Source organism: Hippocampus comes, unplaced genomic scaffold (genome assembly GCF_001891065.2).
Source record: "Hippocampus comes isolate QL1 unplaced genomic scaffold, H_comes_QL1_v1.1 scaffold57, whole genome shotgun sequence".
NCBI lineage: Eukaryota > Metazoa > Chordata > Actinopteri > Syngnathiformes > Syngnathidae > Hippocampus > Hippocampus comes.
Genome location: NW_017805039.1, coordinates 2,977,581 through 2,992,113, shown reverse-complemented (window position 1 = coordinate 2,992,113; position 14,533 = coordinate 2,977,581). Strand labels below are relative to the sequence as shown.

The window sequence follows — 14,533 nt, the reverse complement described above, 5'->3', positions numbered from 1 at the left end:
TTTTGATGTGGACTTTATTCCACCAGATGGTAAGTTAATGTTTCATCTTTTTCCTATAACCAACTCAGTGATGCGCGCTTAAGTCAGGAATTAGATAAAGCTTCACGCGGATCATTTTCCCTATACGGACTAATGTCACTGCAGTCTAATGCAGCATTCCATGTACAAAAAATGTTCGCATGACAGAGATCAGTTAGAATGACAGAATGCGAAAAAAGACAGGAAACGTCCAGTTCAGGATCATTTCACACTTAAACAAGAAGACGAAGTGCAATGTAAGAAGTAGCTAACGTACCACAACAGCACGTCTACGATCCCAAACATAAGGTATTGATATTAGCGAATTTATAAAAGCCTACCACTGCTAGCTACAACATATTATAATGCCCTCATTAGTGGTCAAGGAGAGACTAAGGTAGACTTTAATGAGCAAACGGTAACAAAATAAACACACAATAAGCACATGTGCTGCTATGGCCACAACTGATGCCCTGGCAACTCACTCAGCATGCGGGCTAGCTAACGGTTAGCCGGTTAATAGCCAGCCACTATTCTGAACTTTCAGCAGTTCTACACTCTCAGTTCCCGACTCCCATGTCACTCACACGCACACACACGATTCAATTCAAGGATATTACACAGTAGAATATGGGGATGGCACCCCCAAGTGGACAACAATAATACCAGAGATTGCCGTGCACATTTTGTTGTAATCACTCATACATTAATTGGTAGAATAATCTATTCTAAAAATATTCTATATCTGCAGCCATAATGCACACTGAATTAAGACACGCTTCAAGCTGCATACCTGTCTGAGCGCTTCCAACTCCTCGCTGGCCACGACCCTCTCCGAGGAAGTGTTTTTCAGCCGGGCCTCGGCCGCCTCCAGCTCCGTCTGCAGCTTGTCCAGCTCCTTGATGACCTGGTCGCGCTCGCTCATGATGAGGCGGTACTCGTTGAACACAGAGTCGCGCTCCTCCTTGTACTTGTCGCAGTCCTTGACCGACTTCAACTGCAGGTTTTTATAGCGAGTCACCTCAGACTGCAACCGCTCCATCTCGCGCTGGAGCTCCTTGTTTTGAGCGGATGACTTATTCAGCTCCTGCTGCACGGAATCAAACCTGGAAGGACGGAATTGCGCATATGGACTTCATAAGATGATGATGTGCAAAATGACGCAACCAAAAAGCAGCCAGAACACGGACCAAAATATCCATAGCTAATCAATGCATAGCCAATCAAAGCAAAGGAATTATGTCTCGTATTGTCCAAGGCCAAACGACAATAACTGGATTGCGAGTGTTTTCTCTCCATTAGCTTGTATGAACACAGTGCCAGGGGCAGAATATAATCACAAAGTCGTGGAACGCTTCCCCTTGGCAGGCTTCCCTCTCAAGAAGCCCAACAGTTGGCCAATCAGATGGTGCTTTGGGAGGAAGGCCTTGAAGATAAGAGCTTGTTCGAAATAGGCTATGAGCATAAGGGCTTTAGTGTTTCACGCACATACTGTACACAAGTAATGCTTTCACCTCCTCATGGAGGTGGAGTACTGCTGCTGATAGTGCATTGCGGAGTCACGCTGTATAAGCAGCGCGTCCATCTGCTTCTGCAGACGCCGGTTCTCCTCCTCAGCCTGCTCCAGGCGGCTCAGGTCCGTGTTGTGCGTGGCCACCTTCTCGCCGTAGCGCTTGCTGAGTGCGTCGTAGTCCTTCTTCACACCCTCCAGCTTGTCCATGGCGGTGTCGTACAGTTTGTTCAGCACCTCCGAGGAGCCCTTTTCTCGCATGACCTGCCATGTGCAACACACACACACAAATAGTCGCATAACTCATTTTTTATAACACTGTACAGTGGAAAGCTTGTAAAATCAGGAGTTTTTGGGGACATATAACTGTCAACGTGTGACATCAGCATATCCTGCAAATCGTCGGTGCATCTTGCCAGACCTTATCTGAACCAGCATCAAATGATTAGCTTAACTGTTTTTGAAGAAAAGTGTTATGTGCAACATTAGCTTCACGCAGCTAGCAACCAAATGATTTTCTGCCGTGTTCTTCTCACTTGTGGCCAGAGTTAGAGCTTTAGATCCATGTTGTGCAACGTTTACAATACATTCTGTATAAACTGTATACAGTGACTATAACAGCTTCTGTTTATGCAAGTAATAACATATTAGAAATGGAATTTTGCTTTCAACACTTCATGCACGGGTGAAAAGATTTTATGATGGTGACAGCCCATTCCAAATATAAATGACGTCAATGGGAAGGTACCACAGTATTTGAAAAACAAACACATGTATGCTGTGCTTCGATTCAGCAGCAGGTGGCACTACAGAGCAAGCATTGCTATATCCTTACCAGAGCACTACTAAATCCCCACATTAACGATTGCCATGTGCAGGTTAATGCACATGATTGGAGCGGCAAATGAGTCAAATCGAAGGGCCTCCACTATTAACAGTAGCGTGTGTCCTTGAATGTGCATTACTCATTCGAGTGAATGTCTCATTACGGTAGATGTTGCTGATAACGCCTGCTGGATGCCTGTGAGAGCGGCAGTGGCCGGGGGGCTGTGTTAACCTTGTCTATGCAGCATATATCCTCATCTTGTAACTAGATGCTTTGGGTCAGTGTGCCCTTTGGTCAAGTCAAAGTCCCCTTTTTTTTCCTATTTGCAATTGCCCTTTTGCAGAAATGCACCGTATACATTTCCCCTTGGGCTTGCCTTATAGTGTGCACTTAAGACAGCGCGCAGTCCCCATAGGTGCACAGCAATGGAGTTCTATATGGGTCAGAGCACTCTTTGTTGGCCAGAGTGCAGCAAAAGTCACTTATTCAATGAACAGTCGAAGCAAACAACGGACCTTACCAGCTGATCTAATTGGGCTCTGTAGTTCTGAGGGCGTCATAGCGTGCATTGGAGTTGACCGTACCTGCTGCTGCTGCAGTCGGAGGTCGGACAACTCCTTCTGGTCTTGACCGTGTAGCCGCTGGAGCTCCTCGCAACTCTGTTTGAGGTGATTGTGCTCTCGGACCAGCTGAGCGTTGTCCCTCCGCAGTGTCTCCATCTCCTCCTTGAGCTGCGTCTGTTCGCCCAGGACGCGGCTGTGCAGCATGCTGTATGAAGGGCGAGCAGCCAAAGGGCGGTAAACTCATGCAGACATGTTCGAGAAGGATCTTTGCACGCATGTACTGGCGTGAAGTGACATGTTCAAGGTAAATACAAAACTATGTAATTTGACTTACGGCCACTATATAATCTACAGTGTATATACTGTACATTTTTCAGTTTATGATGGAGTTTCGTTTGCAACCCAAAAAGGCATAATTACAATAAATATTGTACGAGAAACAATTCTAGGCCATACATTTCAAATAATCAAGTGAAAAACATGAGGTATGATGGTAACTGCGCGTGACTTTTTGTTGCATGTGACCATGTATTCGAGTCCACTGTGCGCCATTCATAACGCCAAAATTCCATGTTGTATGGTGATAACACTGAAGACACTCTGCTTACAAAAAAGAGTTTGGCTTGCATTTGAGCGAGAAAAACAAAAATTATTTAAAAAATGCCGTTATTGGTCCCGCAAAGAGAAATTCAGAAAATAAATTGGTCAGTCGCAAATAGTTCAACTTGATTTGATATTTTTTTTCAATGGATGTCTTTTAAGACATAAATGACAATAGACTATCATATTAACTCACACATTTTGCCAGAATTTATGCGTGATTAGCCAAAGGATACCCATTCAATGAACAAAAATCCTCCGAATTCGGGTTTGGATAATTTGGGACATAAATAAATATACTTTTAAAGATATGCATGTTGTTTTGCTTTTCTCTATGAATGATAGCCAGCAGCCAACAGGCCAGCTTTTACAATAAATATATTACGACAACAACGGCTGGATTAATTTTGATGTCATTCCAATTGAAATAATTCTGATTGAAGATATCTGGTCAACTGTTTGCATGTGATGTTATCCAATTCCGATTTTGCGATTATATGCATCACTACATTAATCAGAAGAGCAACTTCATAGCCGTGTGACACACAGAAACATCTCGTGATTTATCAAGATGGAATTCAGTCGTCTATTGGGTAAATAAGGCGGGACTGTTTTTACACTTTTACTAAAGCAACAGCTTGATAAAAACACACAATTTAAAACAAGCTCTTGGATGGATAAAAGGAATATACCACACGTGTGAATCCGAAAGAAATTCTATTCGGATTCGGCCTTTTTATTTGGATTGAGGTTTTGAAATGGAGCATTTTCATTCCGTTTGGTCAATCGGAATATAAGGCTCCATGCAAACACGGCTCACGATAAATCGGTTATGTAGCAACAAAAGAGATTTAGCACGAAGCCTACTCACTGGTAGAAGTCGGCCTCTTTGACAGCCTCCTCGCACCGCTTCAGTGTTTTGGTGTGCTGGTTCTGGAGAGACTGCAGATCTGCCATGGCCCTCATGCACTGGCTTTTTAAGCGCTCATAGTCATGGCTGGCTTTGGAATTTGGCCTTAAAAGACAGACGCGACAAGAAAAGGAGTCGGCACTCAGAATCGCGGCGACAAAACCCGACCTGGATGCAAGGACAGTAAAGAAAGAGTCGGGATTCCTCGCATAGGAGAGATTGGCAGCATTCTTGGGGGAGGGAGCAAAGAAATAGAAGCAAGCGCCGATAAGAAATATTTGGATGATCGAAGCATTATGGACATTCTCTCCAAAAAAAAACACTTTGGTCAATAGTTGAACACATTTACAGAATATGCCACTTTCTTGTTTTGTGAACGGCAGTGTTAGCAAGGCTGTTTACTCAAACATAAGGATAATCTTATCAGACAAGATTGTTGGGAATGTTACATCCTTGGTCGGAAAGGGGCGAAATTGGGACAAAAACAGCCCGGCTGTCTTTATGTGTACTTGGCATTAGGAAGGAAAGCCTGGCATGAGCCAGGGGAAGTGAGGCTTTGTACCTGCAGTCATCAAATGTGGTGCCAGGTGATGCAAGGGCCAGACGCTTGCGGAGCTCGTCCCGCTCCCTGGTCACCTGGCGGAGCTGGAACAGGACGGTGTCCAGGTGGTCGCCGGGCGGCCGGTTGTCGTTAATGGCGGGGGGAGGGGAGGACGCCTCGCCGTTAACAGGCGAACCTGTGACAGAGAGCGAGTTGGCAAAACCGTGGTCAGAGAAAGAAGGCAAAGTACAGTTGAAATGACACCTAATTAGTGGAAACATACAGCACCTTAAAATTTCCACGTTATCACAATTTAAATCTACAATTTCAGCTGAGCGTCTTTGAGACCTTTTCGTGTGTCTAACGATCAACATTTTTTTTTCATACAAGATTTTTTTTTTTTTTTAATCACGAATCATTAAACTTTGGTGCTATTCTCCACCCCTGATAAAAAAAATGGAATATAGCATCGCCCATCTGTCAAGGACAGACATTCTCAAGGTAGTTCACTTGTAGCTTGACTAAACTTGTGTTTGACGTTTCAGGACAATACATTTGCGTTTAATCTTGAAGAAATTGGGGAGGTCGGTGTAATTCTGACATAATCCTCTAGGGTGCCTTCAGTGCCAGTGCACAATAAATCCAGAAAGATGTCTCTTGTAATTCCAGGATATGTAATATGTGACAGGGGAATGTTAAAAGAGAAGCTACATTTGGATTTGGTCAGTGCATGTGTTTTTGGTGTGGTTTCAGAGACTTTTCCTGTGGTTAAATTCCACTTACTGCAAGGCTTACTACACACGTTGGATTCTCTGCCAAAAAGGCAAGTAAATGTGTCACTAAGCAGTCACAGCTATACAAAGAAGCGCATCCATGGCACAGAGACTTGGGGCAGGAAATTTGAGGATTATGTTCATCTTTGACTCAACATTTTGGCCCTTCTGGAGGTTTATGTAACACAGCTGAGTCATTTGGACCTTCGTCAAAAGCGGCAAAAACAAGCGCGGCAGTCATCACTTCATGAAAAGGGAGAACATAGCAAGGGATTTTCAGCGCTTCAATGTAGAGCTTAAGACAAAACAAATCTATTCTCTTGAAGGCCGAAGTAAATTTTTTGCTGCATCCCATAAAATGTTCGGTGCTCATTCACGAAAAATTTCAAGAAATACTGAAGCTCGGGGAGGGAATCAAATAATGTTGTCGTAAATGGCTCATGACACATTTTTTTGCAAAATTCAAAACAGTCGCCATGTGTTTTAATAACATGCTTGCCTCAGTACCAGAAGGACCAAAATATAACCATAATACGGTGAACAAATGTTTGCGGACAACTACATACCAACGCTGCTGAGGGAGCTGCTGCTCTCAGAGTCGGACGGCATGGTGGAGAGGACGCTGTATGTGGAACCTGGCAACACAAAGCACAATTTTCGAGGTCAATCCTCCAAAGCAGGAGACGAAAACTGACTTACTCTTATGTATAGGATGCGGCGTCTGGCATATTGCCGCAGGTGTACGACACAAACAGTCGTGGGCTTAGACTCGGGGATAATACAGACGTCAACATTCCTCCTTGGCAAAGTCCGTCTTAATGCCCCAGACTGCTGTCGTCATTAAACCACCTTTCTCCTCACTTTGCACTCTCGACTGCCTTTAATGTATAGCCTCTGTATGTTTGTGCTACCCAAGCACAATGTCACAGCTCAAATGGGATTTTCTCTCTTTTTTTGGTCAGAAGTGTGAGCATCCACGTCGCACACACAGTCGGCATAGAGAACGATAATTCTTCATCTCAATAGCTCTAAACAGCGTTAAGATGGGCGAGTATTTTTTTTTTTAGTCCAAAGCTGTATTTCAAATTTGTGCATTCTGCAGAAGAAAGAACTACATTTTGCACAACACACACACTGCACTCTTTTTGCCTACATTGTCTCCTTAATGTCCTCTGAACATCATTGTTAGCATCACTGGCCTATTGGCAAATGGGCTAATGACCATCTACAATAGAGTATGCGTCAAAATATTAAAACATACCCTTTTTTCGTTATTTCAGCACCCTCTTCATCCTCTATGTACTCACTCCATATTCACCATCTCAAAGCATGCATCCATTTTCTCTCTGCGCTTGACCTCATTAAGGCCGTGGGTGAGCTGAAGCCTCAGCCAGCTGACAGAGAGGCTGGGTACAGCCTGGAGTAGTTGCCAGACAATTGTCAGGCACAAATACACACATTACAATTCACACCCACATTTACACTGAAGGATACAATTACGTTTTTTTTTGTTTTTTTTTTCCTTTCAAATAACCGAAGATGTGAGTTTTGGAATGTGATGGAGAGCAAGCATGCAAGCACAGCAAGGACATTCACAAGTACACATAGGAGCCAAGATTTGAACCCCAAACCTCAAAACGGTGATGTGAGCATACTATCTACCAATCCAACATGTCGCCTTGACCATACGTGTCAGAAGTGAAGTCAAAGGAGAATGGGATACATTACTGTGGTAGCCAAATGGTTCGCACATCGGCCTTTCAGTTCAGCTGTTAGGGATTCAAATCCGGGCTCTGAAATGTTTCATTTTAAAAACTGGTATAACTCATTTACAAGAAAAAGTCAGAGCAAAATTTGTGCCTAAGAGCTTTGCAGAGATCATTTTTCCACACAGATTTACGCACCACTTTGCGGAGGATTAAATTGGTGAAGTCTTGAAGAATTGGGATCATTTCACACTTCAAGATAAAAGCACTGTGTCTAATGCAAAGCAGAAATAACGTACCACATCAGTATATCTATAATCCCCACACACAAGCTATTTAGTGTAGCCTACCACTCCTAGTTAGAACGTATTGCAGTTGTCTTTTTTTTTTTAACTCACAAAACTTCCTATGTTCATAAAATGGTCACGTCGTCTCTCGTTTCTTTAGATTTCAGTACTGATGCATATATGTAAAATATATAATATAAAAAAAAAAAATACTTTAAGATTGTTTTTTGGGGGGGTGCGCCTGCGATGCTGCAAGTAAGAGAAATGTCTTGCTCTAACTTGGTGCATTAGTAAAAACAGGAATATTTACAGCTACATTAATCATGTATGTTTTACTGAACATGACCGGATCAAAAGAAAAAAAAAAAAATCAAAATCAATTCCAACCACAGGGCAAGCTTTGTAAATAAAGCGGAACAAAAACACACTGTAAACCCATGTCATTCAAATTCCTGTGACCGTCTCAAAAAGTTGCAGTTAATTGCCGTGTTTGTATTCTTTTAAAACCCCAAAACTTCCAGACATCTGCCTCTCAGCTTGTTGGCGCTAATTTCAGTGCTCCTGCCATGTTTTGATAGGCTACTCTCACGCAGTGAGACGAGATCTAGCATGGCGTGTGATGTATGTCCCAGCATTTTATGGGGAAAAGATGTATTCAAAGGATTGATTTATGGTTTATGAATTGATTACGGGCTATGAAAAAGAAAAGCAAATCTATTTGATGAATTGATTTTTTTTTTAACCCTAATAACTATTTATATTTCCATTACCTCCAATGAGACGCATTTGTTTTCAATCCCAACTAGATGGACCAGCCAGCTGCATCAGATTATGTGCAACCTTGTATTTCAAATGCTCACCACCAGTGTTTGTCTCTGCTCTAAAAAAAAAAAAAAAAAAGAACATGACGTTCATGTTCAACCTCTTTTTTTCTACCCTCAATTAAAAAGTGCTGCGTTTCCTCCTGCAGCAAGAACCTGAGCCGCGATCTCTACAGCGAACAAAACCCTCGCGCATCCATCACAGCTCGTAAGGGGGGGAAAGTGCCAGTAAATCACAAAAGGAAAACAAATCTGCGGGTGCGTGCCGGCCTCCTCTAAATGGGCCTCAACAATAAACGGTCAGCGGCGCTGAAAATCTCTTTCAGAATCTAATTCAAACGACACGAACATCAATAAAAACGTGGGGTTTAAGGCAAAAAAAAGAAAAAAGGAAAAGCATGCTGTGTGCTATATTTACTCACACAACTTCCTGTGAAGAGGGTTTAAGAGATGGCTGCCTTTTGTAAGCAGCAGGCAACAGACTGATGCCAACTGTTCCCCATCTCCATCTCCGTCCTCGCCTCCCTACTGGGTTTTAGCTGTGCTCTGGCTCCAGCCCTTCCACGTGTGACAAGGCCAAGCCTAATTAAGTGTGAGCGAGAGCGAGACTGAGCCACTCCATCTTAGACCCTGTAGACAGAGGAGAGGCCGGGGGTGGCGAGAGGGCGCACCAGGAGACGGCGTGGAGGAGAGGCAAGCGGATGAAAGGGAGATAGTCGGGCCGCAAAAAGATATCAAGTGTGTTTGAGACAAAATGGGAGGAAACTCAAGTAAGATCCAGATGGGCGATGAAGAAAAAAAAAAAAAAGCTTGGCAGAATGGCTTTTAATCTTTTCTGATGATCTGTGATGCTTAACACGTTTGGTGTTGAGAGCTTTGATTTTCGACCGGCTTATAAAGCAGACTCCAGGCTGTGCGATATTACGTCGCCACCAAAATAAACCCTCAAAACTCATTTGCATGGTTGCGAGAGCTGACTTCTTGAACCCGCTATCTGGCTGAGCAGGTCTCACACTAAACAGACGTAAGCCACGACGAGGCTTTAGCACAACTCCGCTGCGGGGTAAGTCCCTTTCAAATCCTACGCAACATCACTGAAGGCTGACGGGAAAAAGGCTTTTTTTTTTTTTTGCCTGTTTGTCATTTGAAAGGCACTCCAGTGAATTAAAATTGCCAGTAATCCCAATGAGGAAGGATACTTGCCAAATGACTCACAATCACAGAAACCTTTTGAAATAACACTTTGTTTCCTGATGAAAAAAAAGAGCTAGAAATTTTCCTGATGAAAAAAAAAGCTAGAAATCATGAATTAAAAGATCAAATTTAAAAAAAAAAAAAAAAAAAAAAAAACATTCTCTTGAGACTGAAAATAAACTTTTTGCATTAGTGTACACTGCACATAAGCCATACAGTAGAACCCCAACCAACCAAGTTTAACACAGTGATCATTTTAAGGATTAATTCCAAAAGAGTGATTTGCTTTTTCTTTGGCTATTCTGTGATTCCATCATAGAAGGGCAGCAATAATGGCAAAGAGGATGAAAGCTAATGACAACAACAGAAGCAGAAACAGGAAAACTATTGTAAAGATGCGACCCAGAGTGGTTGTTCCGTATCAGAGGTGACTTCACGTGTTGAGCTCTTTCACTGAGATTGTGCGCACAGTTTTGCGTCAATTTCTTTAAGAAGCGATGAGGCAGCCAATTTGGAATCATAGATCTATGCTTTCGATAGCTAGCATAACACTCCCACAAAGGGGAGGATTACAAGGCAAGCCTCAGGATTTAGCCGCATGGACAAAATGAGCACACGTGGATGACAACCGCAAGCTAAAAAGCAATTAGCTCGAATGTCATTGACAAGGCAGCTTCCTGGAGGTCCATGGGTTAGCGGCGTTAGCTGCTGTTCGAAACGTATTTATTAATCGTGAATAGTAATTAGCACCATCAGCACAAACTGCGGCTGATCATTTGTAAACATGATATCCATGTCAAAAAAAAAAAGCCCAGATGCGAAAGAATTCCCGCCCTTGCCCTCCCCCCCAAAAAAAAAAAAAAAAAAAAATGCAATGAAAAGGACAAATGAAGTCATCTGGTTGAATTCTGATTTTGACAGATTCCATTAGTGACCATTAGCTCCGATGATGGTCTTGGGTAAGACACTGAAGGTGAGAAATGTAGCCTGGGCGGACCTGAGGCAGCGTTAGCACTGGCATGTTGCTATGATCTAAATAGGTCAGGGGAGGACTCGCCTCTACCTTCAGGGTCCCCACCCCCCCAACTCGCTTCGCCGCCTACCCTTCCGATCAAGTGACGTGCTCGGCGACCGACGCTCGCTTCAGATGAATAGATTAGGTGTTCAGGCACATAAGGAGAGGTGACAGTGTTGCCATGGTGAGGCTGGATGAGGAGAGGCCGAGGTGATTAGGCGAGAAGGCTGAAATAGAGCATACTGGGGGAGAGGGGCTCGGCGGGCCTTCTCAAACAAAGATGCAAAGTCTGGCTTCAACTGAAACTGAATTATTAAACAGTACCAGAAAATTCTCATCGCTGCCAACTGACACAAAAAGATTTTTTTTTTTAAAAAACACTGATTAGAATCTTGATGGGACGTGGCCAATGCTTGAAACCTCCATGCTGATAAGCCATGTACATAACTAACTCCGCCAACAACTCAGGGTCACACGGTCAAGAAGCAGTATAAGCACAGCAAAAACACAGCCTATTTATTTTTGGTTTACTGTCAGCTCCACTCACTGTATTAAAGAAAACAATAACAACAACAGCAACCCAAAACCACACAAACCAAAGAGGCAAGTAAGGACAAGTATTTGTGTTCCGTTTTGCGTGTTTGGCTTCATCGCCTTTAAACTGGAGACACGTGTGATAATATCAGCACAAAAAAAAACATGGTCGGGCATGACTCACTTGTTTTATGTTTTACTTAAGTGAGATGGTGCGTCAGTACAAAGCCAAAGACAAGAAAGCAAATTTACATCGCCGACCTCTAAATCCGAGCTATGCTGCAGTTTATGGAGCGTGGAAGCTATTGGACTGAGCTTGTGATTCATCTTACTCCAACCTCAACGATCAATGCTGTACCAAGAAGGAGAGCACCCCAATCAGGGATGGGCATTTTACTTAATTGATATGGGGGAGTGGGGGCTGGTTGGTTCAATATATTTTTATTTATTTCAATTTTTTTAATGGGATAGGAGAATCTCTCTCTAAATGTTCTGAACTCTTCTTTTCCATACCACCGCAACACTGAGCAGAACAAAGCTGCCTGTAGGGGTTGCCGTAATGGAGGTCATGTTCTTCTTTTCCAGGCTATAAATTAGTTGAGGCACAGTACGGCGCATGTTACCTCAAGTTGCTCCAAGACATAATTAATCAAGTCCAAAAGAAAAAAATAAATAAATGGAATTCACCGAGTGGAACAAAAAGTCCCCACACCCTCAATAATTGCCTGCGGATGCCGACCGTGGAAAATGCCAAATTGAAAATGTGACAGTAATACGAGTTAATAAGTCACAACATCACATACCAATTTTCAGAAACCAGGCAAACATTAGTGTAAGCATAGGCAAAACAACATTGGTTTCGGGTTTTGGATCTTAAGCAGGGTACAAACATGCACAGTGTCGAATTTGAGCAAAATCAGCAAAAGCCAGATTAGCGATGTCTCGAAAAGATTATCCAGAGTGATTTGTTTGGGGAAAACGGATGGGTGGACCATCGTAAATGTTCAGAATTTACCATTAGAAAATCCTTAAGTGGGCCATAAACATTGACGTGGGCCCAGCCTCAAACTCCGTCAGAATGAAGTGAAGACTGATAGCAAATTAGCGGGCACGCTGAAGTGGTTGCGTTGTTGAGTGGTTGTATAATGCGTCCAACAAGCCGTTCGCCACAATAAAAACGACAAGGACGAGAGGTTGCAATTGCAATGTGGTTACCAGATAAACCTATAAGCGCAAGAAGAAAAACATTTTTCTTTTCAAGAAGAAATAAATTACGCTAGGCTATAATTTGGATTACCTTGTAATCTGTTTTTCATGCTGCCATTTTTTTCTTCCTTGACTAATTGTTTGTTTTTGTATTTTTTAGTATTTTACATGTCCTGTTGCACCTTGTTGCTTCTCACAAGTCATTCTGAGGACTACAACATTCTGTGTATTTGGTTTGGGGAGGACATTTGATCGGTAGAGTTATGGTTATGTGTGTGGCACGCTGTGTTGTCAGCTCAAGTACACCAGACACGATGAGAGCAGGAAGTTAATGTCATTTATTCATTTTTTTTTTTTTTTTTTTGAGCGACTTCTCATATTTTAAATAACATGGTTAAGCTGTTAACACATCGGGATGTGTATTCGACTTCAGCAATCTCCAACAAGCCTCACATTTCTTTCCATGATTCACTTAGAATCAGTTGATGGTGAATGAAATTAAAAAGGAGAATAGAGTTTTAGTAGCGTGAATCCCTGCCTCCATTTTGTTTTTTACAGTGCGTTGTGTTCTGCATCCTGATTGGTTAAGGGACTGTCGACGAATGTCAACAGTCTACGGGCCTCATGGCAGTGCAGTTTGCCACATTTTCCCCATGACAAAACCCACAATGTCGATGAAACATTGTGTACAGTATTTCTAAAAACTGTCAGTTGTTTGTAAGAAAATGTTATATATAATTTTTTTGGGGGGGGGCGGGGGGGGGATTTAATGCTTGGGTCTGAAATGGGTTTAATTTTTGGCTTGATACAACACAGTATTGTATATGTAATAATTGTAAAAAATAAAGATGACTACTTCACAGATTTCACTTCACTATCACGGGTTCTTTTTGGAAGGTGACCTCAGCGATAAACGGGGGGATTACTGTACACTAAAATTGTAATCATCAGTCGCAGTAAAGGTTTCCAAAACGGCTGGAGCTTGGTCCCATGTCACAGTAACGGAGAACAAACTCTGGTCATTGTCACAATCTGAACCTCAAATAACCTGAGACAAAATTATCAGTGAGAGTCTAGTCTAGATGAACTGCGGAAAGCAGATCAGCTGAACGCAAACAATGTGGCAAGCAAATAACCCCGGCGTTGCAGTTCCCACACAAAGACACAAAGACTTCTTCTAGTAAAACTGATTTCAATGGTCATACTGATCACCGCCGGGTGATTTAAACTACATGGCCAGCAGTGAGCCAGCGTGGGAATGTCACCAGAGACGCCAGATTAAAAACTCCACTACACTGTGAACCCCTGGAAGATTTACCCATCGGTGATGTACTTCAACAGTGTTGTGTGAACTTGTTTCCCAAGGCCTGGGGCAGTTAAATGCCACCACGTTCGGAGATGTGAAAGGCTCAAAACAGAATGGTAGAAGGTGTTGAACTGAGGTTGAATATCTGTGAGGAAAAGACCGATATTGTAACAGGAGTAACCTTTTATGGGGAACAAGATTTTCCAGGGAGAAACCTAAACAGGGGGATGATTTGGCTTTCTGGAATGGAATGGATTTTTGCAAAAACAAACAGGTTATCTCACCGAGTCGGGCAACAGATTCCTACCCCGCGCATTATAAATAATGCAGCGGTTCCAGTCTTTGAGTAACACACTGGAGTGTCTTTTGCTGAATCATTCATCGTCTTGTCTGGTCTAATACATAACACTATAACCAGGACATGTTGTGATCTCGGATTTTGAATTTTATCAGTTTCGTTTCTGCACCATTTGAGGCTTGCGCTCTTCTGATAATGAAGGTGTGGCAAGATAACACTTGCTTTCAACACAAAGAGGTGCAGACAGTGAATCTCAAGTGTAAAACTTCACACACTCGTTGAAGCTGGCAACGTTCTGCCTTTGATAGTATGTTGGAAGTCGGCAAATTCTTGGGTCTCCTTCTCACTCATCTCATATTGGTCCATGCAGGAAAGTGAGCTGTAAAAAAGTGCTGTGGACCATACTCTGGTCACTATGTCTCTTG

General features: G+C 42.7%; 1 protein-coding gene across 4 annotated transcripts in view; it reads right to left on the bottom strand.

Moving 5' to 3' along the window:
- Positions 1-14,533, bottom strand: part of dlg5a (discs, large homolog 5a (Drosophila)) — a 56,730-nt gene that overhangs the window by 22,510 nt on the left and 19,687 nt on the right. For all 4 annotated transcript variants that reach the window (XM_019864058.1, XM_019864057.1, XM_019864059.1 and 1 more), the window contains exons 2-7: positions 6,308-6,376; positions 4,990-5,164; positions 4,389-4,532; positions 2,939-3,122; positions 1,533-1,792; positions 812-1,124 (exon numbers count right to left, since the gene is read on the bottom strand). In XM_019864058.1, coding sequence (XP_019719617.1) covers positions 812-1,124; positions 1,533-1,792; positions 2,939-3,122; positions 4,389-4,532; positions 4,990-5,164; positions 6,308-6,376 — 1,145 coding nt within the window. The remainder of the gene's footprint in view (positions 1-811; positions 1,125-1,532; positions 1,793-2,938; positions 3,123-4,388; positions 4,533-4,989; positions 5,165-6,307; positions 6,377-14,533) is intronic.